This window comes from Panulirus ornatus, chromosome 45, assembly GCF_036320965.1.
Source record: "Panulirus ornatus isolate Po-2019 chromosome 45, ASM3632096v1, whole genome shotgun sequence".
NCBI lineage: Eukaryota > Metazoa > Arthropoda > Malacostraca > Decapoda > Palinuridae > Panulirus > Panulirus ornatus.
The window spans coordinates 6613250-6640863 of record NC_092268.1 but is presented as its reverse complement, the minus strand read 5'-3'; the positions used below and the strand labels follow the sequence as shown (position 1 = coordinate 6640863).

The following is a 27614-nucleotide window of genomic DNA, read 5'->3' as shown; positions in this document are numbered from 1 at the left end:
CTGCTCTCTCAACCACTTTTTACTTCCACACATCTCTCTTACCCTTTCATTGGTTAATTAAACCTCCTCACACCACATATTGCTCAGACATTTCATTTCCAACACATCCACCCTCCTCCCATAAAACCCCTATCTATACCCCATGTCTTGCAACCATATAATATTGTTAGAACTACTATTCCTTCAAACGTACTCATTTTTGATCTCCAAGATAATGTTCTCTCCTTCCACTTATTCTTAATCGCTCCCAGAACCTTTGCCCCCTCGCCCATCCTTTGACTCACTTCTGCTTCCATGGTTCCATTTGCTGCTAAATCCACTCCCATACATCTAAAACACTTCACTTCCTCCAATTTTTCTCCATTTAAACTTACATCCCAATTAACTTGTTATATGAAGTTATATATCAGATGTTTTGGAAGGAGGTAAATAAAGTGCGTAAGACAAGGGAACAAATGGGAACTTCAGTGAAGGGGGCTAATGGGGAGGTGATAACAAGTAGTGATGTGAGAAGGAGATGGAGTGAGTATTTTGAAGGTTTGTTGAAATGAGTTTGATGATAGAGTGGCAGATATATGGTGTTTTGGTCGAGGTGGTATGCAAAGTGAGAGGGTTAGGGAGAATGATTTGGTAAACAGAGAAGAGGTAGTAAAAGCTTTGCGGAAGATGAAAGCCGGCAAAGCAGTGGGTTTGGCTGGTATTGCAGTGGAATTTATTAAAAAGGGGGTGACTGTATTGTTGACTGGTTGGTAAGGTTATTCAATGTATGTATGACTCATGTTGAGGTGCCTGATGATTGGAGGAATGCTTGCATAGTGCCATTGTACAAAGGCAAAGGAGATAAAAGTGAGTGCTCAAATTACAGAGGTATAAGTTTGTTGAGTATTCCTGGGAAATTATATGGGAGGGCATTGATTGAGAGGGTAAAGGCATGTACAGAGCATCAGATTGGGGAAGAGCAGTGTGGTTACAAAAGTGGTAGAGGATGTGTGGATCAGGTGTTTGCTTTGAAGAATGTATGTGAGAAATACTTAGAAAAGCAAATGGATTTGTATGTAGCATTTATGGATCTGGAGAAGGAATATGATAGAGTTGATAGAGATGCTCTGTGGAAGGTATTAATAATATATGGTGTGGGGGTTAGTTGTTAGAAGCAGTGAAAAGTTTTTATCGAGGATGTAAGGCATGTGTACATGTAGGAAGATAGGAAAGTGATTGGTTCTCAGTGAATGTTGGTTTACTGCAGGGGTGTGTGATGTCTTCATGGTTGTTTAATTTGTTTATGGATGGGGTTGTTAGGGAGGTGAATGCATGAGTTTTGGAAAGAGGGGCAAGTATGCAGTCTGTTGTGGATGAGAGAGCTTGGGAAGTGAGTCAGTTGTTGTTCGCTGATGATACACCACTGGTGGCTGATTCATGTGAGAAACTGCAGAAGCTGGTGACTGAGTTTGGTAAAGTGTGTGAAAGAAGAAAGCTGAGAGTAAATGTGAATAAGAGCAAGGTTATTAGGTACAGTAGAGGTGAGGGACAAGTCAATTGGGAGGTAAGTTTGAATGGAGAAAAAGTGGAGGAAGTGAAGTATTTTAGATATCTGGGAGTGGATTTGGCAGCAGATGGAACCATGGAAGTGGAAGTGAATCATAGTGTGGGGGAGGGGGCAGAAGTTCTGGGAGCGTTGAAGAATGTGTGGAAGTCGAGAACATTATCTCCAAAAGCAAAAATGGGTATGTTTGAAGGAATAGTGGTTCCAACAATGTTATATGGTTGTGAGGCGTGGGGCTATAGATAGAGTTGTGCGCAGGAGGGTGGATGTGCTGGAAATGAGATGTTTGAGGACAATATGTGGTGTGAAGTGGTTTGATCGAGTAAGTAATAATAGGGTAAGAGAGATGTGTGGTAATAAAAAGAGTGTGGTTGAGAGAACAGAAAAGGGTGTTTTGAAATGGTTTGGTCACATGGAGAGAATGAGTGAGGAAAGATTGACTAAGAAGATATATGTGTCAGAGGTGGAGGGAACGAGGAGAAGTGGGAGACCAAATTGGAGGTGGAAAGATGGAGTGAAAAAGATTTTGAGTGATCGGGGCCTGAACATGCAGGAGGGTGAAAAGCATGCAAGGAATAGAGTGAATTGGAACGATGTGGTATACCAGGGTTGACGTGCTGTCAATGGATTGAACCAAGGCGGTGTGAAGTGTCTGTGGTAAACCATGGAAGGTTCTGTGGGGCCTGGATGTGGAAAGGGAGCTGTGGTTTCAGTGCAATGTTACATGACAGCTAGAGACTGAGCATGAACGAATGTGGCCTTTGTTGTCTTTTTCCTAGTGCTACCTCGCACACATGTGGGGGGGAGGGGGTTGTTATGTCATGTGTGGCGGGGTGGTGATGGGAATGAATAAAGGCAGACAGTATGAATTATGTACATGTGTATATATGTATATGTCTGTGTGTGTATATATATATGTATATGTTGAGATGTATAGATATGTATATTGCGTGTGTGGACGTGTATGTATATACATGTGTATGTGGGTGGGCTGGGCCATTCTTTCGTCTGTTTCCTTATGCTACCTCGCTAACGTGGGAGACAGCGACAAAGCAAATAGAAATATTGTAACTAGTGACAACATAGCTGACCAACTTAGAGATAATTTCTTTGTTATGGTTCCTAAGTGTTACCCACATGTGAGACAGGTTTTATGCCAGGGTTTTCTGTAGTAAGGGATATGGTCATAGATACACTACAGTCCACTCCCCCATCAGTCGTAGTTTCTAAACACTTCTTTGTAACTGAGCTGCCAGAAATCATCAAAACTTGCAGTATTTGAAAACAGAATGATAAAATTTTCTATCTGTAATGAATGTCCATCCCTTTTGTTAAGTACTGGGAGAGAAAATACAAATGTAAAGCTTGAAACTGGCAGTAACACCACTCTTTCCCAAACTTCAAGCCAAATCCCATGGCCTGAGGAGAATAAAGAGGATGTGAGAGGAAGGAAAGTGGAAAGGTACTGGAAGGAGAGAAACGGGGTAAGAATGCTTGGAATGATGTATTCGAGGGAGGTATGCAGGGACAGGGATAAGTGGAGACTCTTTTCGTGTTGCCACCCCCTCATGGGAGTTCCTAGAGGGAACAGGCATCAGAGGTATAGATAGAAAGATAGAAAGGAGTGTAAGTGATTAGGATAATGTACAAGAGGGAGCAGTAGGAGGTCAAGAAGAATGTGCATGGGCTTAAAGAGGGCAGATGAAGATGGAGATGACCATATCAGGAAAAGTTTGAGGAAAATAAGAAAATTATTCAGAATGTGAATAGATTGAAAAGAACAAGATTTTAGATGGGAGCAACAGTGAAGGAAGGAAAGGGGAAGTGGTAATAGACAAGGAAGAGGTGAAGATGGTGAGATAGAATGAGTGTTTTAAATGATTATTGTTTGGAGTAGATGATAAGATAGCAAATATGAGGTGTCTGGGATGTGGAATTATGCAAAGCAAGAGAATCATGGCTGCCTTGTGTAAGATGAATTGTGGCAAAGCACCTGGAGTGCGTGGGATTACAGGTGATTTTCTTGAGAAATGGGGTGTCAGTGTTGCTGACTCGTTAGTTTGGATGTTCACTGTATGTATGGCTCAAGACGTTGGGGACTGAGGATTGATGGAGTCTCTCTATAGTACTACTGTATAAAGGCAAGGGGGACAAAAGTAAATGTTCACATTATAAAGAAATAACTTTGTTAACTATAGAGGGAAGTGGCATGCATGGAGCATCAGATTAGGGAGAAACAACTTGGCTTAAGAGTGGTGTAAGATGTGTGGATCAGGAATATGCTGTGAAAAATATATGTGAAAAATACCCTTGAGAAACAGAAGGGTTTGTGTGTGACATTTATGGATCCAGAGAAAGCATATGACATAATTGACAAAGATCCTTTAAGGAAGGTGTTATATATGGTGTGGGAGGAAACCTCTAGAAGCAGTGAAGAGTTTGTATCAAGAGATTGAGGCATTTGTGCATGTAGGAGGAGACTGGGATAAATGGTTCTAGGTGAAGGTGGGTCTGTGGCAGAGTCATGCGATGTTACCATGGGTTTTTACTCTATCTATGGGTGGGTGGGTGGGGGATCTTGGAGAGGAGCAGGTCTGTTGGGAGTGGGAGGGGGGGGGGGTGACTTGGGAGATGTCAGTTGCTGTTTGCTGATGCCACGGCTCTTCTGGCAGATTCAAGTGTGAAACCGCAGAAGCTGGTTTCTGAGTTTGGGAGAGTGTGTGAGAGGAAAAGATTGAGATTTAATGTAAATAGTGGTAAGGTTATTGAATTCACGGCTGGAGAGAGAGAGAGAGGGAGGGAGGTTAGAGTGTGAGAGTGAATGGATTGAATTTGGAAGAAGCGGTATGTTTTGAATACCTAACCTGGCAGTGGATATGTCAGCAGATGGAACCATGGGAGCTAAAGTCAGCCAGAGAGAGGATAAGGGGGCTAAGATTGAGGGTGCACTGAGGAGTGTTTGGGCAAAGATGGGTATATAGTTGATGGTATATTAGTCCCAACAGTGATGTATAGTTGCAAGGCATGGACCGTATGTTATTTATTCATATTTATTTTATTTATTTTGCTTTGTCACTGTCTCCCGCGTTAGCGAGGTAGCGCAAGGAAACAGACGAAAGAATGGCCCAACCCACCCACATACACATGTATATACATACATACATATATAAAGAAGTATAGAAGGAGGATGTGTTGGAAATTAGATGTTTAAGGACAATGTCATCAACAATTCCCTACGAGTGGATGAACAGCTGGGTTGACTGTGGACTGACGTGCCATTACCAGGATTCGAACCTACATGCTCACGGTCAGGAACACTAATTGCAGTACCATGGAGGTTCAGTGCACATTGAAAACAAAAGTTCTTCCTCTACAGTCACACCTCAGCAGTATGGCACCCATTTCTATGCATTTGCATTGACCCTTTCCAGTACAGGCTGCATCATACCACCCACTTAACTTCACGCAGAAATGGAGAGTTTACCCTAGCCTCGTATTTCAGCCACCTGTACTCACAGATCCCTTCCTTTTCAGCAAACAGTGCATAGACTGATCACATTAACACTAATAAATAAAGACCTAATGCTTTTCCAACTTTATCTTGAAATACATTCCATCAGAAATACACATATCTGAAATTGCACTCCCCAGACAAACATGTGTCACTTTCTTTTTAGCACTCTGGATACCATCCATCTCTTCAGTATAACAAATACCAGTTCATCATATAAGAGGATCCCTTATGCCCAGGATGTGTTCCATACTGATGACATCAGACATCTACTTCTCAAATGCCCTACCCAGACAGACAGACACATCACCGTACCTCATGATCTATGATCCCAGCTGGTGGACATTCTTAACTTCCTGAGTGTTGCAGGAACCCCATAAAATGGGCCCTTCAGTTACAGGGCTCAGGTTCATGTTGCAGTGAGAGGAAGAATGTATTCCTTACTTGAATCTAGACTTCAGTGTGAGAACTATAGAGAAGCAGCTGATGTGGTATCCTTTCATTTTTTCATACATATTCGCCATTTTCCACGTCAGTAAGATAGCGTTAAGAACAGAGGACTGAGCCTTAGAGGGAATATCCTCATTTGGCCCCCTTCTCTGCTTCTTCTTTTGGAAAAGTAAAAAACAAGAGGGGTGGATTTTCAGCCCCCACTCCCTCCCCTTTTAGTCGCCTTTTACTACACACTGGGAATACATGGGAAGTGTTCTTTCTCCCCTATCCTCAGTGAGATAAGAGATAACCAGTACTAGTTGGACCTTGTTTGAGTGGTAGAGCCGTCATGTCAATGCCATGGCTGATAGTATATTATATCTAATGTATGAGATTTTTAGCTTTTGGTGTGAAAGTTAAAATGCTGGAGAGAACATACAATAGATCTGATTATTAGATTGATGAGTGAGTGGATGGCAAGATGAGTATTTGTTGAAACAGAAGGTCCATTATATCACAAGCATTTGTGGTTTACTGATAGACAAAGAAAAAATGGAATCCCGAACTTATGCTGTTATTTTTGGGGAATATGAATGCTCAGTATGTCAGCATTTCATATTTATATGTAAATTTCCCCTCACAGGCCAGTCACTGATGCAGTTCGTGAGGCATATAGCTGACAATTACTTGAGCAGTGAATACCGGGAAGTGCGCTTGGAGGGAGTAAGGACCTGCTGTCATCTCTTGCGACCAACATTTTCTTCTCTTGGTCGACATGCATCCCAGTCCCAGACTCACATTATATTTAACATTATTAGCAAGGTCCTGTTGGTGTCTGTTACAGATATGGGTAAGATTATTTATTTGATTATTTATACTTATGTTTAGTACTATGTATTGCAGGCAATTAGGAATGTGTTCACCTTTCTGCTTGTCAAGCCACCATACAGACATGGGTAAGATTATTCATTTGATTATTTATACTTTTGTTTAGTTTTCTGTGTTGCAGGCAATTAGGGATGTGTTCACCTTTCTGCTCATCAAGCCACCATACAGAAATCTTTAATGACTTTGCTGGTGGGCTTTGATTCGTAGAGGTGTCATCATTTTCTGTCCTAAGATGGTTTGTAGAAGTTCTTCACTGTCGAAAATGACATACCTTATGTGATCCTGTTTGACAAATACATACTTTTCCATCATATCCAGTTGAGGCAGTTTGACCTTAAAATGAAAAGTGAAGTTTACTGAAAAAGTGTTCTTTGTCCCTAAATAATCTTTTGCTGTGGGCCAATTATTTATATCCTCTTATAGATGCTGAAGTGATCATTAGGTCATTACCTTTGCTGTCAAGTACAAAGGTAAATCCCACTCCTAATGTGAGGTTGGTGGATAAAGAAAGCTTATGTATTACTGAAATAAAGATTGGCTTGTGTTGCTGGTTGTAAAATTTGGAGGAATTTGTTGCTTAATATCTCTGGTAGGGTTATTTTACTTATAAAGTGATGGTTCAGCTTGGTTTGCATTTTGAGGGAAAATGTGGGAAATGTAACAGTAAATAAGGCTCTGGATAATAATTTTTTTTATTTGTTTTTTCTTTTTTCCTGTCCTGAAAAATGTTGAGACTTTGTTAGTTGAGGTAGTGTGTACAGAACTGGGCTTTGATGGTCGTACATGAGGCATATCCTGAATGTTATGCCTCTAAGAAACCGGGAGTTGTGTTTAGATGTTGAAGTTTTGTTTCTTGTGAATAGTTGCTCCTTATACAAAGGATTGATTTGTCCTTGTATGGTAAGGATAGGCTTTATCTCTGTTCGAGCAGCTTGGTTTTATATAATGTTGCAGCTGCCTCTACTGGACAGGATTGTCAGGCTTTGCTCAAGGCCCACCCTTAGATTGGAACACAAAAATGTTTTTCTGAAAAGAGGTATAAGATAGACGTGGATTTATGTCAGGAATGGTGGATATTTAGAAGACAGACTTGGTTTAGAAAGGAAATGATTGATAGCTTGGAAGGTATGCTTTTGCATTATACAGGTACATTTAAGGAAAAGAATAACCCTCTGGGATTATGTGATGGAATGGCAGTAAGAATAATGAGAAACCAAACATAAAGGGATGCATCTAGTAAGTAGAGTGTTTTTACGAGATATGGTTTACTTAGGTACATGAAAATGTATGAGGTTTTATTTTGATTGCCTGGTTATCATGTTTATATAGATACAGGAATAGAGAATTGAAATAAATGAGAGGTACCTTCAATTGAAGCATAAGGTTCAACACACGATTTTTTCTCCTCCACAGATCCTGATGTCCGTCTGTGTGTCCTGGCATCTCTGGATGAAAGTTTCGATATACATCTTGCACAGCCAGAAAATCTTAATGCACTTATATATGCTCTTAGTGATGAAGTTTTTGAGATCCGAGAACATGCAATATCAATATTAGGCCGCCTCTCTGCAATCAACCCAGCTTATGTACACCCACTGCTGAGAAAAGCATTGCTAAAGGTAACGCTTATGAGGAAATCTTTTTCATCCGAGGAATTGAGTTTTCTCTCATTCTTCCAAATTTTTTTCATCTGGGGAATTAAGTTTCCTTTCATTCTTCCGTAGATCCGCTCAAGAGTAATCAATCCTAGCATGAATTAATCTTTCTGAATTTTCAGTAATATTGGATTTTTAGTGACGTGTCTTATTTTTGCTAAAAAGACACAGTGTTATGTTTATAGATCTATGCTGTGATTGAGATAATTTCTCTTTCATGACAAAAGCTAAAGAAGCAGTAACAGACAGAAGTCTTCATCATGGAAGTGGGCAGAAAAAACTGAAAGAAATGATAGGTAGATTTTCATTTTGTTTTTATAAAGTGGAAAACTTGCCTTGCAAAGAAAGGACAGGCTGTAGTTGTTGAGAAAGAAGAGATTCAAATTTCAGCTATTGATGAAACGAAATGGAAACCTCATATGTATACACATGATTAGTTATGTAATTCCCAGACCTCTTTCATGGGATTCATGCTGTTTCCTGGTCATAGTTCAGTATCAAGTTTTTCAATTTCTTTTTGAGTGAGAAGTTCTTTGATGAGGCTGTAACATGTTTCTTCAACTTACAGTGATACAGCCTTGATGTAGGTTACTTTTCATTTATGATGTAACCTTGAACATTTATAGTCTTAACACCTCAGCACATATTTATATACACATATGTAGTGTCGTTATAGGTGTTACCGGACTACACCTGCTTGAGGTTACACCAAGAGTAAAAAGTCAGCTTTGGCGAGTACATTTGGTGAGTACGTTTGATAGATTACATTCTCATTCAAGAACTTCTTGCTTCAAAGGAGTCTATCCTATCCCTGTTGCTACTGTAGTGCAACCTTATTTTGCAGCAACCCCAGGATGAGGGGTCCCTGGGTAATGCCAGGGCCCTTTTAGAGAGGATCCATGAGGAAATTTTAAGTAATATAGTGCCTTTGGGGAAAAGCAGAGGGAACAAAAGAGAACACTCAAATTACAAGAATATGTCTGTTCATTATACCCGGGATGGCATATAGTGGAGTAGCAGTTGAGAGGATGGTGGCTTACACAAAGTATATGACTGGGGAGAAGCATTGTGGCATCAAGAGAGGTAGAGGATGTGGGAAGTTTTTGTCTCTTGTTTAAAATCCAGATAATTTCCTTCTTTGAAGCATGCATCGGTGTGCAGCATCCCAAAGAAGGATGACCATTCTAATTATTGTCCTGTTCATTTGACTTTTTTCTATTTTCAAAGTCTTTGAATCTCTCCTCAACTTCCTTGTCTTTGCACATCTTGAATCTCACAGCCTTCTTTCTGATCATCAGTATGGCTTGCATAACACAATATCCACTGGTGATATCATTTTTCTAATCTTACTAATGTCTGGTCTTCCTATCTGAAAGATTTTGGGGACTCCTCTGTAGTTACCCCTGAAATAACAAAACCGTTTGATTAAGCATGGCATCGGGGTCTCATCTCCAAACTCTCTTCTTTCGTCTTCCCTTCCTCACTTTACATCCTCATGTCTAGCATCCTCTCTGACTGATCTATCTCCGTGGTTGTTGGTGGATCAGTCCTTCCACGTCAACAGCAGTGTCCCTCAGGGTTCTGTCGTGTCTCACATTTTTTTAACTTTTTATCATTTAACTTGCTTTCGCAAAAATGACACATGCTCATATTCTGATAGCTCAACGCTGCATTCTTCCACATCTCTCAAATCTGCTCCTTCTCTTGCTCAGTTGGCCTATCATCTCAGCACAACATACCCTGTGAACTCAATCTCAGACAGGATATTTTGGTGGAATTGGAGAAGTCTGATTAGTTCAATGCTACCAAGACCCAATTTCTGCCCATCTATCAAAAGATTCCAACTTTTCTGTCTTTTTTGAAGGATCTGTAATTCCACCACTTGACACCATAAACATACTCAATATTATTGTGTCATCCAGGGTACCTTGGGAACCCGACTTTATGGAAATAGCTAATGCTACCTCTAAAAAGCTGGGGTTCCAATTAGATGTTGAAATTTCTTTTCTTAATAGTTTTGCTCCTGATCTGTCCTTGTTTGGATTACTGCTCTCACATCTAGGGTGATTCTGGCATGGCATCTTTACTAGGCAGTATTGAGTCTGAAGTGGTGCAAGTTATTGACTCCTCTGGCTGACCTTACACCTTGACCCACTTGCCGTACTCTGCAATATTGGTTCCCTTTCCCATTTCTATAGGTATCACTTTGGTTCTTGCTTCAGCAAGCTGGCAGCTTTTGTACCACTACCGTTATCCGAGACCACTTAATACTCAGTATCTTTGGCAACTCAGAGGTGGTCCATTTTGTTAACTGTACCTTTCCCTACACCTCATAGCTTTGGAAAGCTCTGCCTCCTCATGTCTGTCCTAACAAATTTAATGTAGCACTTTTTAAAAGAAGTTTTTCACAACCTGAATACTTGTCCTCATCTCTTCTTTCTCCTTTTCATTGACCCTCTTTATATATCTCAAGGCCTGGCCTTGATGTGGACTTTTTTCCATGGCTGAAGCCTTCATCATAGTAATAATGTATTTGTTATTTATGGATCTGGAGAAAGTGTATGCTAAGGTTGCCAGAGAGGCCTTGTGGAAGATGCTGCAAATGTATGGAGTAAACAGCATGTTCTGAAACGCAGGGAAGAATTTTTACCTCGACAGTAATGTATGTATCTGTAAATTTCAGGGAAATTAAGATGCCTTGGAAGGAGTTGGATGTTTTAAGGAAAATATGCCACCATTAATACCACTGAGTCTTGTAATAAAAAGGATTTCATTACCCAGTATTTCTCTTAAGTTGTTTTCTGGGAACACATCTCCATGAAACAGTGACAGCGTATATGTGTTTGGTCAGTTATGTGTTTTTTTGGTGTGTGTGTGTGTGTGTGGAAGGGGGGATCAGTAAATGTAGGTTTCTGAAGTGTGAAGCAGGGTTAATTCTTGGATGGAAAGGGTTCTGTGCTGTTGCAAAGAACTGAGTGCCAAGCATCTTGAGGTGAGATTGTATTGTAAGTATTTTTTTTGTTGTTGTTGTGTTGATGCTGAATGTTTGTAGTTGCTAAGCAGATGGTGACTGGTGTGAGTACTCTGTTTTATGCAGTTTCCAGCTTTATGATACTTGAGATTGAAAGAGTTGCTGACCAGGCAGGTGAGGGCATAATGTAGAGTTGAGTGGATGAAATGTTTGTAGAGGATACCAAAGGGTTCTTATTTTTGTCTAAGTCTTGGAAATAGTTGGTGTTCTGAGGGCCTTTAGTTTCCCAGTGGCTTGTGTGTTGGTGTGAGAAGTAAGTGTCATATGGTAGTTGTATGTGATGTTCAGGATGGATGGAGTTTGGTTGAGTGGGAATGGTTATACATTCAGGGCAATGAGAAAGTGCAGGTTAGATTCATCTTTGTCAGGGATTAAGAAGGTAAACGATAGATTTCTGTTGTGATGCAAGCATTCAGTTTTGGGTGAGCTAGTATTCCAATTGTGTGATATAGTGTTGCTTGATTTGTTTTTATCCAAGGCGGTGTCATAGTGCTATGATGTGATTGTAGAGTCACCTGGATTTGAAAGGATCTTAATGTTTTGGTCTGCGGAAGGTGAGAAGAGGTCTTGGAGGCAGAGACTGTAAAGAGAGTTAGGGAAAGAACTGCTCTTTTAGGTGCACCATCATAGAGTTTGAAAATATTGGAGATAAAGACTTTTTGAGTGAGACTCAAGCAGCATCGTAGAGTTTGAAAATATTGGAGATGAAGACTTCGAGTGAGACTCAGGCTTAGTGGCCAAATATAAAGCTGGTTGATCAGTATTTGTTAGATTTGTGGAGAGGGTGTCTCGTATTGTATAAATTTGGATTTGTTGTGAGACACTGTTATATACCTTGTCGACATCTGTTGGTACTCATAGAATTCAGAAGGGTGTTGTGATTAGTTGAAGTTATTCTGGATGTGTTGTGTTAGGGGTGTGTGCAATGTGGTAGTGGAATAAATGGATCTAAAGCCTTGCTCTGTGGTAAGAGCAGGATGATGTGATTGATTTAATTATAGATCAGTTTTTTCAAGTGAGTTTTGATACTGAAGACAGCAATGATATAAGGCAGTGGGAGTTAGGTGGTTTGAAGGGTTTCAGGTTGGGTACTAAGATTTTACATTTCCAGACATTTGGAATCTCATGGTGTACTCAGTTGAAGATGTCTAAGTTGATTGCTTTTGGTTCATAGTTTTCTCTGTGTAAATTTTTAGTAATTACTTACTGTAGATTAGTACCTTTTCACTGTTTATACTTAATGCTTATGTACTTGGACAGATCTTAGATGAACTGGATTATAGTGGCATTGGACGTAATCGAGAACTGAGTGCACACATGCTGGGACACCTAATCGGCAATGCTCCCAGATTCATGAGGCAGTTTGTGCAGGCAATTATGTCTGTTTTGGTTCCAAAGTTGAAGGATCAGGATCCAAACCCCGCAGTCACCATGTGTGTTTTGATGGCTATTGGTGATCTAGCTCAGGTAATGGTTTAACTATGGTTTGAAGTTTTAAATGTACAATATGTTAACCTACTCAGCAGTTTTGTTTTTGTCATGGGTTACGTTAGCTTGAATGGTTTTCCATTGAACTGAGTTTTACACAAACTTCCATTTTAGAATTTAGAATGTGCTACAAACCAGATAACTATGCCCTTGGCTTTCTTTTGGCCATCCACCTCTCCCCTTCACAAAAAAAAAGGATAAGAGCTAGTTGTATGCTGTGTTTATATTTTTTTATTTTATTTATTATACTTTGTCGCTGTCTCCTGCATTAGCGAGGTAGCACAAGGAAACAGATGAAAGAATGGCCCAACCCACCCACATACACATGTATGTACATACACGTCCACACATGCACATATACATACCGATACATCTCAACGTATACATATATATATATACACACACAGACATATATATATATATATACACATTTACATAATTCATACTGTCTCCCTTTATTCATTCCTGTCGCCACCCCGCCACACATGAAATGAAAACCCCCTCCTCCTGCATGTGTGCAAGGTAGCGCTAGGAAAAGACAACAAAGGCCACATTCGTTCACACTCAGTCTCTAGTTGTCATGTATAATGCACCTAAACCACAGCTCCCTTTCCACATCCAGGCCCCACAAAACTTTCCATTGTTTACCCCAGACACTTCACATGCCCTGGTTCAATCCATTGACAGCACGTCGACCCCGGTATACCACATCGTTCCAATTCACTCTATTCCTTGCACACCTTTCACCTTCCTGCATGTTCAGGCCCCGATCACTCAAAATCTTTTTCTCTCCATCTTTCCACTTCCAATTTGGTCTCCCACTTCACGTTCCCTCCACCTCTGACACATATATCCTCTTGGTCAATCTTTCCTCACTCATTCTTTCCATGTGACCAAACCAAATCAAAACACCCTCTTCTGCTCTCTCAACCACACTCTTTTTATTACCACACATCTCTCTTACCCTTTCATTACTTAGTCGGTCAAACCATCTCACACCACATATTGTCCTCAAACATCTCATTTCCAGCACATCCACCCTCCTCTGCTCAACTGTGTCTATAGCCCACGCCTCACAACCATATAACATTGTTGGAACCACTATTCCTTTAGACATACCCATTTTTGCTTTCTGAGATAACGTTCTCGACTTCCACACATTTTTCAACGCTCCCAGAACTTTCGCCTTCTCCTGCACCCTATGATTCATTTCCGCTTCCATGGTTCCATCCGCTGCCAAATCCACTCCCAGGTATCTAAAACACTTCACATCCTCCAGTTTTTCTCCATTCAAACTACCTCCCAGTTTACTTGACCTTCAACCTTACTGTACCTAGGGTATACGTTTTATTGTAGCCAGTATGATACAGGCAGAGGCATGCCTCTGTCGTAGGCTTGTTGGATGAAAGGTAAGATTACAAGTATAACAATGAGGAAATCAAGAAGGATTAATTTGAATTTACCAAATGTCAATAGACCGAACTCATAAAGGTGGATAGGTTACGGGGAGAAGGAAAGACGAGAGTTCCTTAGTCCTTTTCTCTAAGGAAAGGTTTGATTTCCTTGTGGAGCAGATACTGTGTTTAATTGTTAAGAGTGTCGCATTCTGCTGTATATCTGAGTTCAACTTAATTGAGGAGACAAGTTTATTTAGCATGCCTCTGTCAAACCTAATGTCATAGTTAAGAAAGCATTTCTCATATCGAAACTGGTTTTGAGGTTTAGAGAAAGTTGATGTTTGATCTTATGTGATAGAGCACTGTAAGGAGTGCTACAAAGCATAGTTGTCACATGGAGATTAGCGGTCCTTGAGCAAGATTCTGTCTTGCAAGTATTGGCAGAATGTTTCTTTTGACATGGTTGGTCTCCTTTTTTTCTTTTTTTGCCAAGACCATGTATTAGTGGAAACTTTATTTCGCAGATGAGCACCTATGAATATGAATTAATCATCACCTTCTATAGGTTAGTGGTGCTGAGATGCAGAAGTGGTTGACAGAGTTGATGCCTCTTCTGCTGGAGATGCTTGGTGATGGCACATCTGGCTGGAAAAGGCGTGTAGCTCTGTGGACTCTAGGTCAGCTAGTGGAGAACACGGGCTATGTAGTGCATCCGTACACCCAGCACCCGACACTTCTAGATGTTCTCCTCTCCTTTCTCAAGACTGAACAACAGCCTGCTGTTAGGTAAGATAATGTCCAGGTTATACAAATGTGACAGACCATTTATGTCCAAACTCTGTTTTATCGTACAGGTCATCAGGTGTGGGAGAAGAAAGGAGCTCCTATTTATAATTGAAATTTCTGTATAATCTGATTTTTCTCAATGAAGTATCAACTTAATAAAAGTAAAATCTATGACATGTTCATGAATGATTAGGGAGTGAATCATGAGATTTGGTCTCTTAAGAAACATCATGAATTGTACAGGCGTGAGACTATTCGTGTGCTAGGTCTGCTTGGCGCATTGGACCCTTACAAACATAAGATGAATGTTGGGATGATCAAGATTCAAGAAGACACCGGTGTGGCAGTCATATCTATAACTGAAGCCAAGAATGATGATCTTATTGCTGGTATGTTCCAGAAGCTTAATTTGACAATGTGGTAATGATTTTATTTAGATGTATGGGTATTTTTACAGGTTATGCCCCACAGAAGTTATGAAATTTCTGTTATATGCATTTTGTAGATATATTTTTGAGAAGCCCATGGCTTGGAACACTCATCCCCTCGTTTAGGTTTATTAGAGTCGGAAATATACCCTCACTCACCAAAAAATCTGTGGGACAGAAACTGTAAAATTACCAATTTATTATAGTGGCTGTTTTAACTAGTTGACCGACCATCCTGTTGCTTTGCTTTCTTCTATCCCCAGGATGTCTGAATCTCTCTTCAAATATTTCCATTAGCATCTAGAGTCTTTCTTCTGCAGAGATGTTTTGCTTTTCTCTGTGGTCACCATTGTATTTTGCAAGGCTGATTTCCCTATGATGCTGACCTAATGTAGAGAAATTTAATGTCATTTTTTTCTCTGATGCAGATTGTCATTTTGTATTCAGTTGTATAATCATACATTGAATCACACAAACTTCATTATTATCAACAGAACCTGTTGTTTTAGTCCTATTGTACTCCCGTGTGGGATGATATTCAAATTCAGTAGATTCACTAAGAACATGTTTAAGAATTTTAAAACATAAATATGAGCAAACAAAGCAGCTGGGGGAAACTGTAGAAAGGTCTGTGGGGCCTGGTAACAGATATGGAGCTGTGGTTACATTGCACTGCACATGACATCTGGAGAATGGATGTAAGTGAATAAGGCCCTTTTTCTGTCTGTTTCTGGTGCTGTACTGCTATCATGGGATATGGTGAACAGTTATGGAAAATGTGAATATGAAAAATATTTGCCTCCCCGCAAAAATATCATCTCAGGATGTTTTGCAAGAGTATACTGATGTCTCCACTGGCCAGCAAACCCAGACGGCCTCACTTTCACATGTCCACCTAGCTGTCGTGTATAACATTCGGAGCATGTAAGTTATCAAAAGGTTGAAAAAACTTGAACTCTTCAATCTGGAATGGAGAATGGAGAGATGTATGATAATGTATGCATGACAGCAAATAGGAGGATAGAGTATCAGTTTGAATCTGAAAACATCACGGTATAGATGATACAGAATTATCAAGTTGGGAGTAATTGCTTGACACATACCATAAAGATTGATACATGAGTGTCCTTGTACAATTATTTAATGTGATTTAAAGAGAAACAAGGAATGCGCATGTTATGATCACAGAAGCATTTAAAAAGAAAATAGACTAATGGCTGAAGCTTATCCCAGATGACCCTCGAATAAACTGCAATGGAAGAGGAGTGATAGCAGAAAGAAAAAATAGGATTCCACAGAAGCAAGGCATGCAGTGAGTACCTTGCAGTAGTTCCTCCTTTTTGGAAAAATTCATCTGAAAAACCCATAGGTAGTAACTGTACCTCATCACCGTACTGTTGTTTATGTTAACCTTTAATTTTCATCCTTTACACTCTCAGAACTCTTTCACCAACCTTAAGAGTTATGAGTCTACCACCAGAGCTGTGTCATCCTCAGATAACGACCGATGTATCCATACTTCCAGTACACTGCAAATCTGGTCCTTGCTCCAAGACCCCTGGCCTTTATCTCCCCCACCACTTCGTCGTACAGATTGAATAGCCATAGTGACATAACATATCCTTTCATAGACCCAGGTTCATCAGGAACCTCCCACATGTCTCGAAGTTGCAGGAGCTCCATAAAAGGTGTCCTAGGGTTTTTACACATATTTATGTTTAAGCAGAATGCTTCGAATCTTCAGTGTGCTGCTGTGTGTCATCTTTAAATATGCCTGTGCCATTATTGTTTGAGATGTAATTCCTCATTTCTGTCGATGTCAGATTTGGGGACAAGTGAGATGCTGGTGAACTTGAACTACTCATCTTTGGAGGAATTCTACCCAGCATGTGCTATTACTATGCTTTTAAAAGTTATCAAAGATCCCACATTGGCTCAGCACCACAATGAGGTTGTCAGGGTAAGTAATCTCTCTCAAGTTGATGATAAGGACTTGTATAAATTAGGCATTCAAACTCATTCCTACAGAGTATAGTACAGTACATCCTTAATTACCTGATATAGTAAGGTGCTTCTTTAAGGCATCATTTTAGTAACATGGATCTTTCTTAACATGTTCATTGTATCACAGAAATGATTATAGTTGATCTTTAGTGACATTCCTTGGATTAACACCAGTATTCACAGAGGAACAAACTGATTCGGTTGATTGATCATGTACATATCTTAATATCTGGCTGTGTTATGATAAGACAAAGCATTTTAGGTCCACCATTCTTTCATTTTTATGATGTATTTTTACTTTGAATATATTGAATAAGACTTGGAGTTGATAACATTCATGGTACCATATTTGTCATTAATGAGAAATCTTGCAAACATATAACTGCGAATTTTCATATTCATTTGGTGGTAACAAATAACTGTGAGAGCGATCCTTTTTCTCTTGGTGGTCACATAAGCACATCTGAAACCTATGATAAATTCCTGATATTAATGGAATTGAAAAGGACAGCTTGTTTTTTAATCTAATTCGTAAACTGCCCTTTGTCCTGATTCATGCATTTTTTAGGAGCTATTCTACTTAAGTTATTTTCAAATTTTGATTGGAACCCTTATTTGCAGGCCATCACATTCATCTTCAAGTCACTCGGTGTGAAGGGAGTTCCGTATTTGGCACAAGTTATTCCGTCTCTCCTGACTGTCATAAGAACATCAGATGCCAATTTCAGAGATTTTCTGTTCCAGCAGTTGGCAATGCTCATTGGCATTGTCAAACAGCACATTCGCAACTATTTGGATGACATCATTGAGGTTTTGAAGGTACATATAGTGACAGTGTGGTTTGTTGTAGTCAGGTAGGAAGGAGAGGTTATGGCAGCTATGCAAGTATTTTATGTCATACAAAATGAGGGGTTCTGTTCCATTCTATTTAACCCTTAAACTTTTGTAGTATTATGAGGACCATCATTTTAGGTGCCAGGAGTCTTTGTGTAAGCTCTCTTTTTTGTGGACTTAGTTTGAACCACCGACTGATATTATATTTGTGTGGCTGCAAGGTGTTGGTTGTCTTGTAATTACCTTTTTGTTCTGTACAAGGAAGGATTTTTATTTATTTATTATACTTTGTCACTGTCTCCTGTGTTAGCGAAGTAGCGCAAGGAAACAGACGAAAGAATGGCCCAACCTACCCACATACACATGTATATACATACACGTCCACACACGCTCATATACATACCTATACATCTCAACATATACATATATATACACGCACAGACTATATATATATATATATACACATGTACATAATTCATACTGTCTGACATTATTCATTCCGTCGCCACCCCACCACACATGAAATGAAATCCCCCTCTCCCGCATGTGCGCGATGTAGCGATAGGAAAAGACAACAAAGGCCACATTTGTTCACACTCAGTCTAGCTGTCATGTATAATGTACCAAAACCATGGCTCCCTTTCCACATCCAGGCCCCACAAAACTTTCCATGGTTTACCCCAGACGCTTCACATGCCCTTGTTCAATACATTGACAGCACGTCGACCGCGGTATACCACATCGTTCCAATTCTTTTTTCCTTGTACGCCTTTCACCCCCTGCATGTTCAGGCCCCAATCACTCAAAATCTTTTTCACTCCATCTTTCCACCTCCAATTTAGTCTCCCACTTCTCCTCGTTCCCTCCACTTCTGACACCTATATCCTCTTGGTCAATCTTTCCTCACTCATTCTCTCCATGCAACCAAACCATTTCAAAAAACCTCTTCTGCTATCTCAACCACACTCTTTTTATTACCACACATCTCTTACCCTATTATTACTTACTCGATCAAACCACCTTACACCACATATTGTCCTCAAACATCTCATTTCCAGCACATCCACCCTCCTCCGCACAACTCTATCTATAGCCCACACCTCACAACTGTATAACATTTTTGGAACCACTATCCCTTCAAACATACCCATTTTTGCTTTCCAAGATAACGTTCTCGACTTCCACACATTTTTCAACGCTCCCAGAAAGCACACAGGAACCCAGGAACAAGAGGTCATGTTTCCTTCAGCCGCATTTAAGTGGATTCTGACAATGAGCGCGACCTAAGCAACTGAACTTTCACCTCCTCCCCCACCCTATGATTCATTTCCACTTCCATGGTTCCATCCGCTTCCAGATCCACTCCAGATATCTAAAACACTTCACTTCCTCCAGTTTTTCTCTATTCAAACATACCTCCCAATTGACTTGTCCCTCAACCCTCAGTACCTAATAACCATGCTCTTATTCACATTTATTCTCAGCTTTCTTCTTTCACACACTTTACCAAACTCAGTCACCAGCTTCTGCAGTTTCTCACCCAAATCATCCACCAATGCTGTATTATCAGCAAACAACAACTGACTTATTTCCCAAGCTCTCTCATCCACAACAGGCTGCATACTTGCCCCTCTTTCCAAAACTCTTGCATTCACCTCCCTAACAACCCATCCATAAACAAATTAAACAACCATGGAGACATCACGCACCCCTGCCGCAAACCAACATTCACTGAGAACCAATCACTTTCCTCTCTTCCTACTTGTACACATGCTTTACATCCTTGATAAAAACATTTTACCGCTTCTAACAACTTACCTCCCACACCATATATTCTTAATACCTTCGACAGAGCATCTCTATCAACTCTATCATATGCCTTCTCCAGATCCATAAATGCTACATACAAGAAAGGAGTCTTACACTAATGGGAGCCCCATCCCCTGAACATTCTCTATTATGCAGTTTCTTAAATTTTTGTAAATGTCTTCAGTCATCTTGTACCATTCACCCACCGCTTATATGTGCTATAAAAGTACTACCTGTTATCGTATTTAACAGGTTTCTAGTTTTTATTTCAAGCATTGTCGTTGTCCTTTAGTTGCTCTATCTGTGCAAAGAGCAGTTCTGTGTTTGTGTCATTAACCTGAAAACTTAAAAGTTGTGATCAGGTCACCTTACACTTTTTTCCACTTCCAAGGTGGGTGAATTTATGCCTTCAATTATTCCCCATAACACAGCTCTTTTAAATTGGGTACCATCTTACTGCTTTCTGGCAACAAGCATATCTGTAGAGAGACACATTATGTTCATCATAAAATACCTATGATGAGTGGTACACGCTAATCCAGGAGAGATAAGAAAAAAATGAATAGAACGAATACTGAAACATTTTAAAGAAAACTTGATCTGTTGTTGAAGACAGTCCCAGATGAACCTAGGACCGACAGATACTTAATGAGAGTAGTGGCAGCAAAAATAACTTTTATCAATTATTAAGCAAGACGTGATGTAAGAGTGACATACTATCCAAAAGAAGCAAGAAACATACAATGAACAACATGTAGAAACACTTAAGAGAGAAGTTGTTACGTGGCCGATGTCAGTCTCAGATGAACCAAGAATTGAGTTATATAATGAGTAAAGTGGCAGAAAGAAATACTGATGACCCCAGACTAACGATTTTTTTACTTTATGATGGTACAGTAGCAATACATTGTGCATGCTTCCTATTTTGAATTTTAATCTTTTTTTGAGCTAGCAATAATTGGTACAGTGGGCTAGCAGTATTCACTATGACACTCTTTTGTGATGCTGTGCAGCAGCAGTGAGCAGCAGCTTCCAATCAACCACACACTTACAAGTGTAAACAACCGTTACTCTACAGTGTACTGTGTTGCCAACATTTTTTGGATTTTGTGTTTTGTGTGTACAAAATTCCCTTGTTTGTCTTCTGCCTCTGGTGAGAAGAGGAGGAAGGCAATTACTCTTGAGATGAAATCAAAGATAATTGCCCAACATGAAGTTATACCCAAGGTACCAAGAAAGTTCACAGCAAAGAACTGGCAGAGGCATTTGTTACTATCAGAACTGTTACACAGTAATCTTTGTGTTAGATGATTTTTTTCAACTGAAGGTGAAGGCTAATGTAAGTGTTTTGAGAACATTTAAGGTAGGCTAGGCTAAGTTATGATGTTCGGTAGGTTAGATGTACAGTATTAAATGTATTTTTGACTTATGATATTTTCAACTTACAATGGGTTTATCAGAACATAACCCCATCGCAAGTCGAGGAGCATCCGTAATATTATTCACCAAGCAAGTTGTTCAATGAGCACAGTCTCATCATAAGTATTCATAGATACTTACCAACAGGGACTTTGGTAAAGGATTTTATATGGTCAGTGACAGTCATGTAACAAACCCTACCAACAGTAGCAAGATTTGTTTTGTAACTATTGCAGCTTATCGCCTTTCTCTTTTATGCAGGATAAAAACCTCTGCCTATATCCAGTTGCTGAAAGCACAACTTCTTCTCCATCTTGCTGTTTGCATTACCTGATTCCATTCAGATGCTGTTCTTGAGAATGGTAAAACTACACACAATATTGATAGATCTTTTCTCTCATACTTGTTTACTATTTTCCACGAGTGTGGTATCATCCAGAACAGATGACAGAGCCTTCAAGGGAGCTCCTCAAAGGGATGTCCAAATGTGTGCAGATTCAGCCAAGATGAGAGATATAAATGTTAGATATGATGTTCGCATTGTTTATGCAAAGGTTAGATATGTTGTTCTGCATTGTTTGTGCATTTCTGATGCCTCGTAAGAAATGTAAAGATAATCGATAAGTTGAAAGTTTACTAAAATTTCAGTCATTTTGTGTCAGTTTTTCTAATGTATGTTATGCTATTGCATAGATTTTGGAGTGTGTTCCCTCTTGTATCTGCACGATGATAATCTGGGTTTTCTTAGCTTTTCCATTAACATTTTCATTATTATTGCAGGAATTCTGGGTGACAGGTGGCAAATTGGAGACAACCATCACTATTATCACAGTGGTGGAGAGCATTGCACTTGCTGTTGGCACAGAATTCAAGATCTATCTCAAGGAATTGGTGCCAATGATACTGAAGTCGTGTATTAATGACTCAAAGGAAAAGCAAGTTACTGCAAAGGTAAAGAACCAGTCTCCATATGTTGATTTTTTACATGTTGCACAAAGCACTCCCTTCAATGTAAGTGTCATTTCCTTGAAGCAGATAGAGTGTAGTTAACTTTCTTCTGCTAATTTCTGCTTCACACCGTCCTGTTTGATTTCATATCCATTTATTATTGTCATAAGTTAAGGTAAAGTGATATGCAGCCTTTAGCACATGTGAAGTATCAGTCAAACATTTTCTTTACTGTTTTCATTGTTGTATTGTGTAATTTTCTCGAATTACAATGACACAGTCTTTCTCACTTATAAACAGAACTTTATGATCCCGTGAGATAACTTTTCTCCATAGGGGTTAAAGCACTGTTTTACACCAGAAATGTGGTGTATCTGGAGGTTCACCCCTTCATCTGCTTCTTCTTCCTTAAACTTCTTAATCTTTAAAGAGTCAGGTCTACAAACACTGCTGGAGTTCCAGTTGATTTCGTCTTTCTTTTTCTTCCTCTTTACTTTCTTTTCACCTAAGTTAGCTTTGACTGGGGCAAGTATGCCTTTGTCATATCAGTCACTGTCAGAAAAAAAGTAATCATGACATAAATATGCAGGTACTGTGCTTAATTTTCTCACCTTTAGTCAGATTTTGTGAGATAATTTTATTATTTGACTCCTACTTTTATACAAAGAGAGTTAGTATATTTTGAAAATTAGCTTTATAAAACTTATGGATTTTAAACTTGGTTTTACCAATAAATCCATTGATCATAATCGCAGGTTTTAAGGTGAAGTTGTAGGTTTCATCTTTGCCTAGATTTATGTGATGCATACATCACTCCCATTGCTTAATAATAAAACTTAGGGAGACTGCTCATTTTCTGAATTTTTAAATGAAGTTCATAGGTGTTCATGACTCATGCATCCTTAAATGCATCTATACTTTTTTCGGAAAGGGTGAATGAAATCATAAGGAGAAAATCAGCAATTATAGAAGGATATACATAAGTACAGAAGTGAGGTCTGTGTAAGAATGTCTACATTACTTGATGGATCTGGAAGACTACTTGTGACAGTGCATACAATTGGAAGGAAATGAAAGTAGTACCTGAAAGAATCGATTCGGGATGAGGGTTAAAGAAATGTGGGAATTGGAACAACTGAATTAGATGTCAAATGAGGGAAAGGAAGATAGTTCAGCGGAGGAAATGAGAAAAGTAGTAATTTACTTTTGTATGGTAAAGGTTGAAAGAATGGTGAGATGTTGAATGGATCTGAAAAGTCTATGTATGGCATCTTATACAAATGGACAAAAACAGCATAAAGGTAAAGAGTGAAGAAATTATTATTGTATATTTATTTACTAACAAGGTCAGCAAGTTGTATTGTAGGACTATGACTGATAAGAGACTTTGTAAACCCCTTACAGGTGAAGAACAAGAAAAAACAAAGTAAATACCTCATGAATAGATGATTTTTTTTCATACTTGATTGCCGCTTTCCTCATTAGCAAGGTAGTGCCAGGAACAGACAAAAAAAAGGCTGCATCAACTCGTCCATTCTCCAGCTGTCACATGCAATGCACCAGAACCACAGCTTCCTATCCACAACAAGGCCCCACAGACCTTTGCATGGTTTACCCCAGCTGCTTCACATGCCCTGCATGTGATGAAGTTGATAGGCACACTAAATTACATTTTCCCAGCTTCTTTATTATAGGACATATATTACTGAATAAAAATTGTTGATATATTAATGTATACTTTGATTTTGATCTTCGCTTCTTTCTGCCCACAGTTGTTGCTGGCTTTCCAGAAATTTGGTGCCACCCTTGAGGAATTCCTTCACATGATTCTACCCCACATTGTAAAACTGTTTGATGCAAGTGACGTACCATTATCTGTCCGTCGCACTGCTCTTGAAACAGTGGATCATTTTGCTGATTATCTTGACCTGTCTGATTACACTTCCAAGATTATTCATCCATTGGTAAGTTTATTTTTTAAGGAATATGATAATCAGAATGTGATAATAATAATTTTAGTCCTTAAAAGAATCCTAGTATTGTTCATTCCATGTAAATGAGAACAGTTAAAGATAATTGATAGTTTATTAAACTCAGGTGTTGGTATTTTTTGTGGTTTCTTATGCTGTAGTTCAGTCCATTAATAGCACATCATCCCCTGTATACCACATCATTCCATTTAGCTGTATCCCATGCATGCCTCTCATCCTCTTGAATGTTTAGGCCCAAGTAACTCAAAGCCTCTTCATCCCATTCTTCCATCTACCAGGGCTTATCTTCTCCATGTGTCCAGTTATTTCAACACACCCAGGTCAGGTCTGTCAGTCATCTGCAGCTTTCCACCACACATCTCTCGCACACTGATTTTTTCGTTGCACAATCAACCCTAAGCACACTGCATATTGCCTTCATGAGTTTCACATTCATTGCGTCCACCCTCGTCTGTTCTTTTGCATTCAAGGTCCAAGATTCATGCTCACACAAAACTGTCATGACTTTTTTGCCATCAGACGTACCCATCTTTGCCCATACAAACATTGCTTGCTCCCTCCACACATTTCTTAATGCATCCAGGACCTTTGCCCCCTCCCTGTATATTATGATCATTTTGCAGTTACGAACACTTGACACAAGCCCAGACTTACGTCAGCAAGCCATGGATGTACTTTGTGCTGTAGCAACTCAGCTGGGTCGGTCATATGAGTGTTTCATACCCATTGTGCACCGCATAACTACTAGACACAAAATCAGCCATCCTAGATATGACATCCTTGTTGCCAAGGTGGTTAAGGTAAGTTGAACGACCATTGTGTATGTAGCTGTTGAAGAAAGTGAATATTTTTTGCACTTGATATCGGTTAAGCCACACACTATGTGTGCAGTAGCTTGATTATTAGGTTTATGAGTGTACATACTTCATTTATGCAAACCATCAAATTAACTCCAAAGCAAAGGAGCCCCCCAAAATTTAGGGGGTCCTTGGAACGAGGGTTTGTCAGAAAAGTAAAGAGAATATTTTAATCACATCGCTAGAAGTGAAATAAGAAAAGTTACAAAAAAGAAAAAATCTAGCAAAGTTATTTGGTGCTGAGCCAGCCAGTAGGTGTGCTGGCTTGCTTATCACCACAGGTTAACTGATTCTGTCATTGCTTTTGGCTTTGCAAACATTAGTCACATTTTTTAATAGTTACACACTTCATACCTTTAGAGAGACAGTGAATAATTGCATCGTGATTACTTAAAAATGTTTCACTGTGCAGCTTGGGGATTATATATATGTCATATTTATGTAATTTCCAGATGTATCACATATTTATTATGTTTTATATACATGATTTTTAGATATATACATTATTCACAGTTTTATATCCAGAATTTGTTATTCACTGCACGGTGTGTCAGTGATATCTCAGTGTGTTAATTTATGAAACCGTTTTCAAAACACTGCCACATCACACTCTTTTCACCAGTGATGTGTGTCTTTCCATATGCTTCAATGCAGGAAGGTCACAACATTCTGCCATATGGGCAACTGATATACAGAAGACTTCCTAGTGCTGACCATAGCTTTTTTCAGCTTGAGCCATCTATATATATATATATATTATTTATATTTTATTTATTTTGCTTTGTCCCTGTCTCCCACGTCAGCGAGGTAGCGCAAGGAAACAGACTAAAGAATGGCCCAACCCACCCACATACACATCTACATACATACACATCCACACACGCAAGTATGCATACCTATACATTTCAACGTATACATATATATACACACACAGACATATACATATAAACACATGCACATAATTCATACTGTCTGCCTTTATTCATTCCCATCACCACCCCGCCACACATGAAAATAACCATCCCCTCCCCCTCATGTGCGCGAGGTAGCGCTAGGAAAAGACAACAAAGGCCACTTTCGTATACATTCAGTCTCTAGCTATCATGTAATAATGCACCGAAACCACAGCTCCCTTTCCACATCCAGGCCCCACAGAACTTTCCATGGTTTACCCCAAACACTCCACATGCCCTGGTTCAATCCATTGAAAGCATGTCGACCCTGGTATACCACATCGTTCCAATTCACTCTATTCCTTGCACGCCTTTCACCCACCTGCATGTTCAGGCTCCGATCCCTCAAAATCTTTTTTACTCCATCTTTCCACCTCCAATTTGGTCTCCCACTTCTCCTCGTTCCCTCCACCTCTGACACATATATCCTCTTGGTCAATCTTTCCTCACTCATTCTCTCCATGTGACCAAACCATTTCAACACACCATATTCTGCTCTCTCAACCACACTCTTTTTATTACCACACATCTCTCTTACCCTATTATTACTTACTCGATCAAACCACCTCACACCACATACTGTCATCAAACATCTCATTTCCAGCACATCCACCTTCCTGCGCACAACTCTATCCATAGCCCACACCTTGCAACCATGTAACATTGTTGGAACCACTATTCCTTCAAACATACCCATTTTTGCTTTCTGAGATAATGTTCTTGACTTACACACATTCTTCAACACTCCCAGAACTTTCGCCCCCTCCCCCACCCTATGATTCACTTCCGCTTCCATGGTTCCATCCGCTGCCAAATCCACTCCCAGATATCTAAAACACTTCACTCCCTCCAGCTTTTCTCCATTCAAGCTTTGCAGAAGATGAAAGCCAGCAAGGCAGCAGGCTTGGATGGTATTCCAGTGGTATTTGTTAAAAAAGGGGGTGACTGTATTGTTTACTGGTTGTTAAGGTTATTTAATGTATGTATGACTCATGGTGAGGAGCCTGAGGATTGGCGGAATGCACTATCATTAGTGCCCAAAAAAAGTTACTAATTTGCTTAGGGCATTGTGTGCATGCGAGGGTCTCACCTTCCCCAATTGTGTGTAGGTGTCGCTGACTCAAGGATTCTCTCTGTGGTAATTGTAGTTTAGTGTGCCATAAAGCATTTTTATACACCAATAAGGCTCACCTTCCAGTTTAGATGAGGGTTGGAAGAGGTAACTGTACTAGCACAGCTAGAGTTCTACTGTTATCAGCCGAGTAATTACAGGTGGGGACTCGAAGAGTTAAATTCTGTTTGAGAGAGCACTGGAGTTCACTAGTTATGGAGACTGTTGCTGTGGTCACCCCCTTGAAGAAGTTCCAGAATGGAGCAGAGAGAAATAGATATATAGATAGATGATGATTTACCAAAGCAGTAAGGGCATGTGGCTTTCCCCTGAAATTGTCACGTGTAAAGAACTGGATTATTGGCATTAAGCTAAAGATTACATGTTTACTCTTATTGCATCGATCAAGGAAGAGGCATTTATTACAATATCTATCGAAGGAAGAACAAAACAGTGTTAGGAGGGTTATTAAGGTTGCAGGCAGTGTTAAATGATAGTGACCATCTTTATATAGGGTACGTGGAATAAC

At 39.6% G+C, this 27614-nt stretch overlaps 1 protein-coding gene across 1 annotated transcript in view; it reads left to right on the top strand.

The window, feature by feature from the left end:
• mTor (serine/threonine-protein kinase Tor) overlaps nucleotides 1-27614 on the top strand; it is an 83820-nt gene that overhangs the window by 34068 nt on the left and 22138 nt on the right. The window contains exons 11-20 of the mRNA XM_071688122.1: nucleotides 6130-6336; nucleotides 7788-7993; nucleotides 12321-12527; nucleotides 14511-14731; nucleotides 14975-15120; nucleotides 16983-17119; nucleotides 17785-17982; nucleotides 22006-22176; nucleotides 23946-24137; nucleotides 24788-24964. Coding sequence (XP_071544223.1) covers nucleotides 6130-6336; nucleotides 7788-7993; nucleotides 12321-12527; nucleotides 14511-14731; nucleotides 14975-15120; nucleotides 16983-17119; nucleotides 17785-17982; nucleotides 22006-22176; nucleotides 23946-24137; nucleotides 24788-24964 — 1862 coding nt within the window. The remainder of the gene's footprint in view (nucleotides 1-6129; nucleotides 6337-7787; nucleotides 7994-12320; nucleotides 12528-14510; nucleotides 14732-14974; nucleotides 15121-16982; nucleotides 17120-17784; nucleotides 17983-22005; nucleotides 22177-23945; nucleotides 24138-24787; nucleotides 24965-27614) is intronic.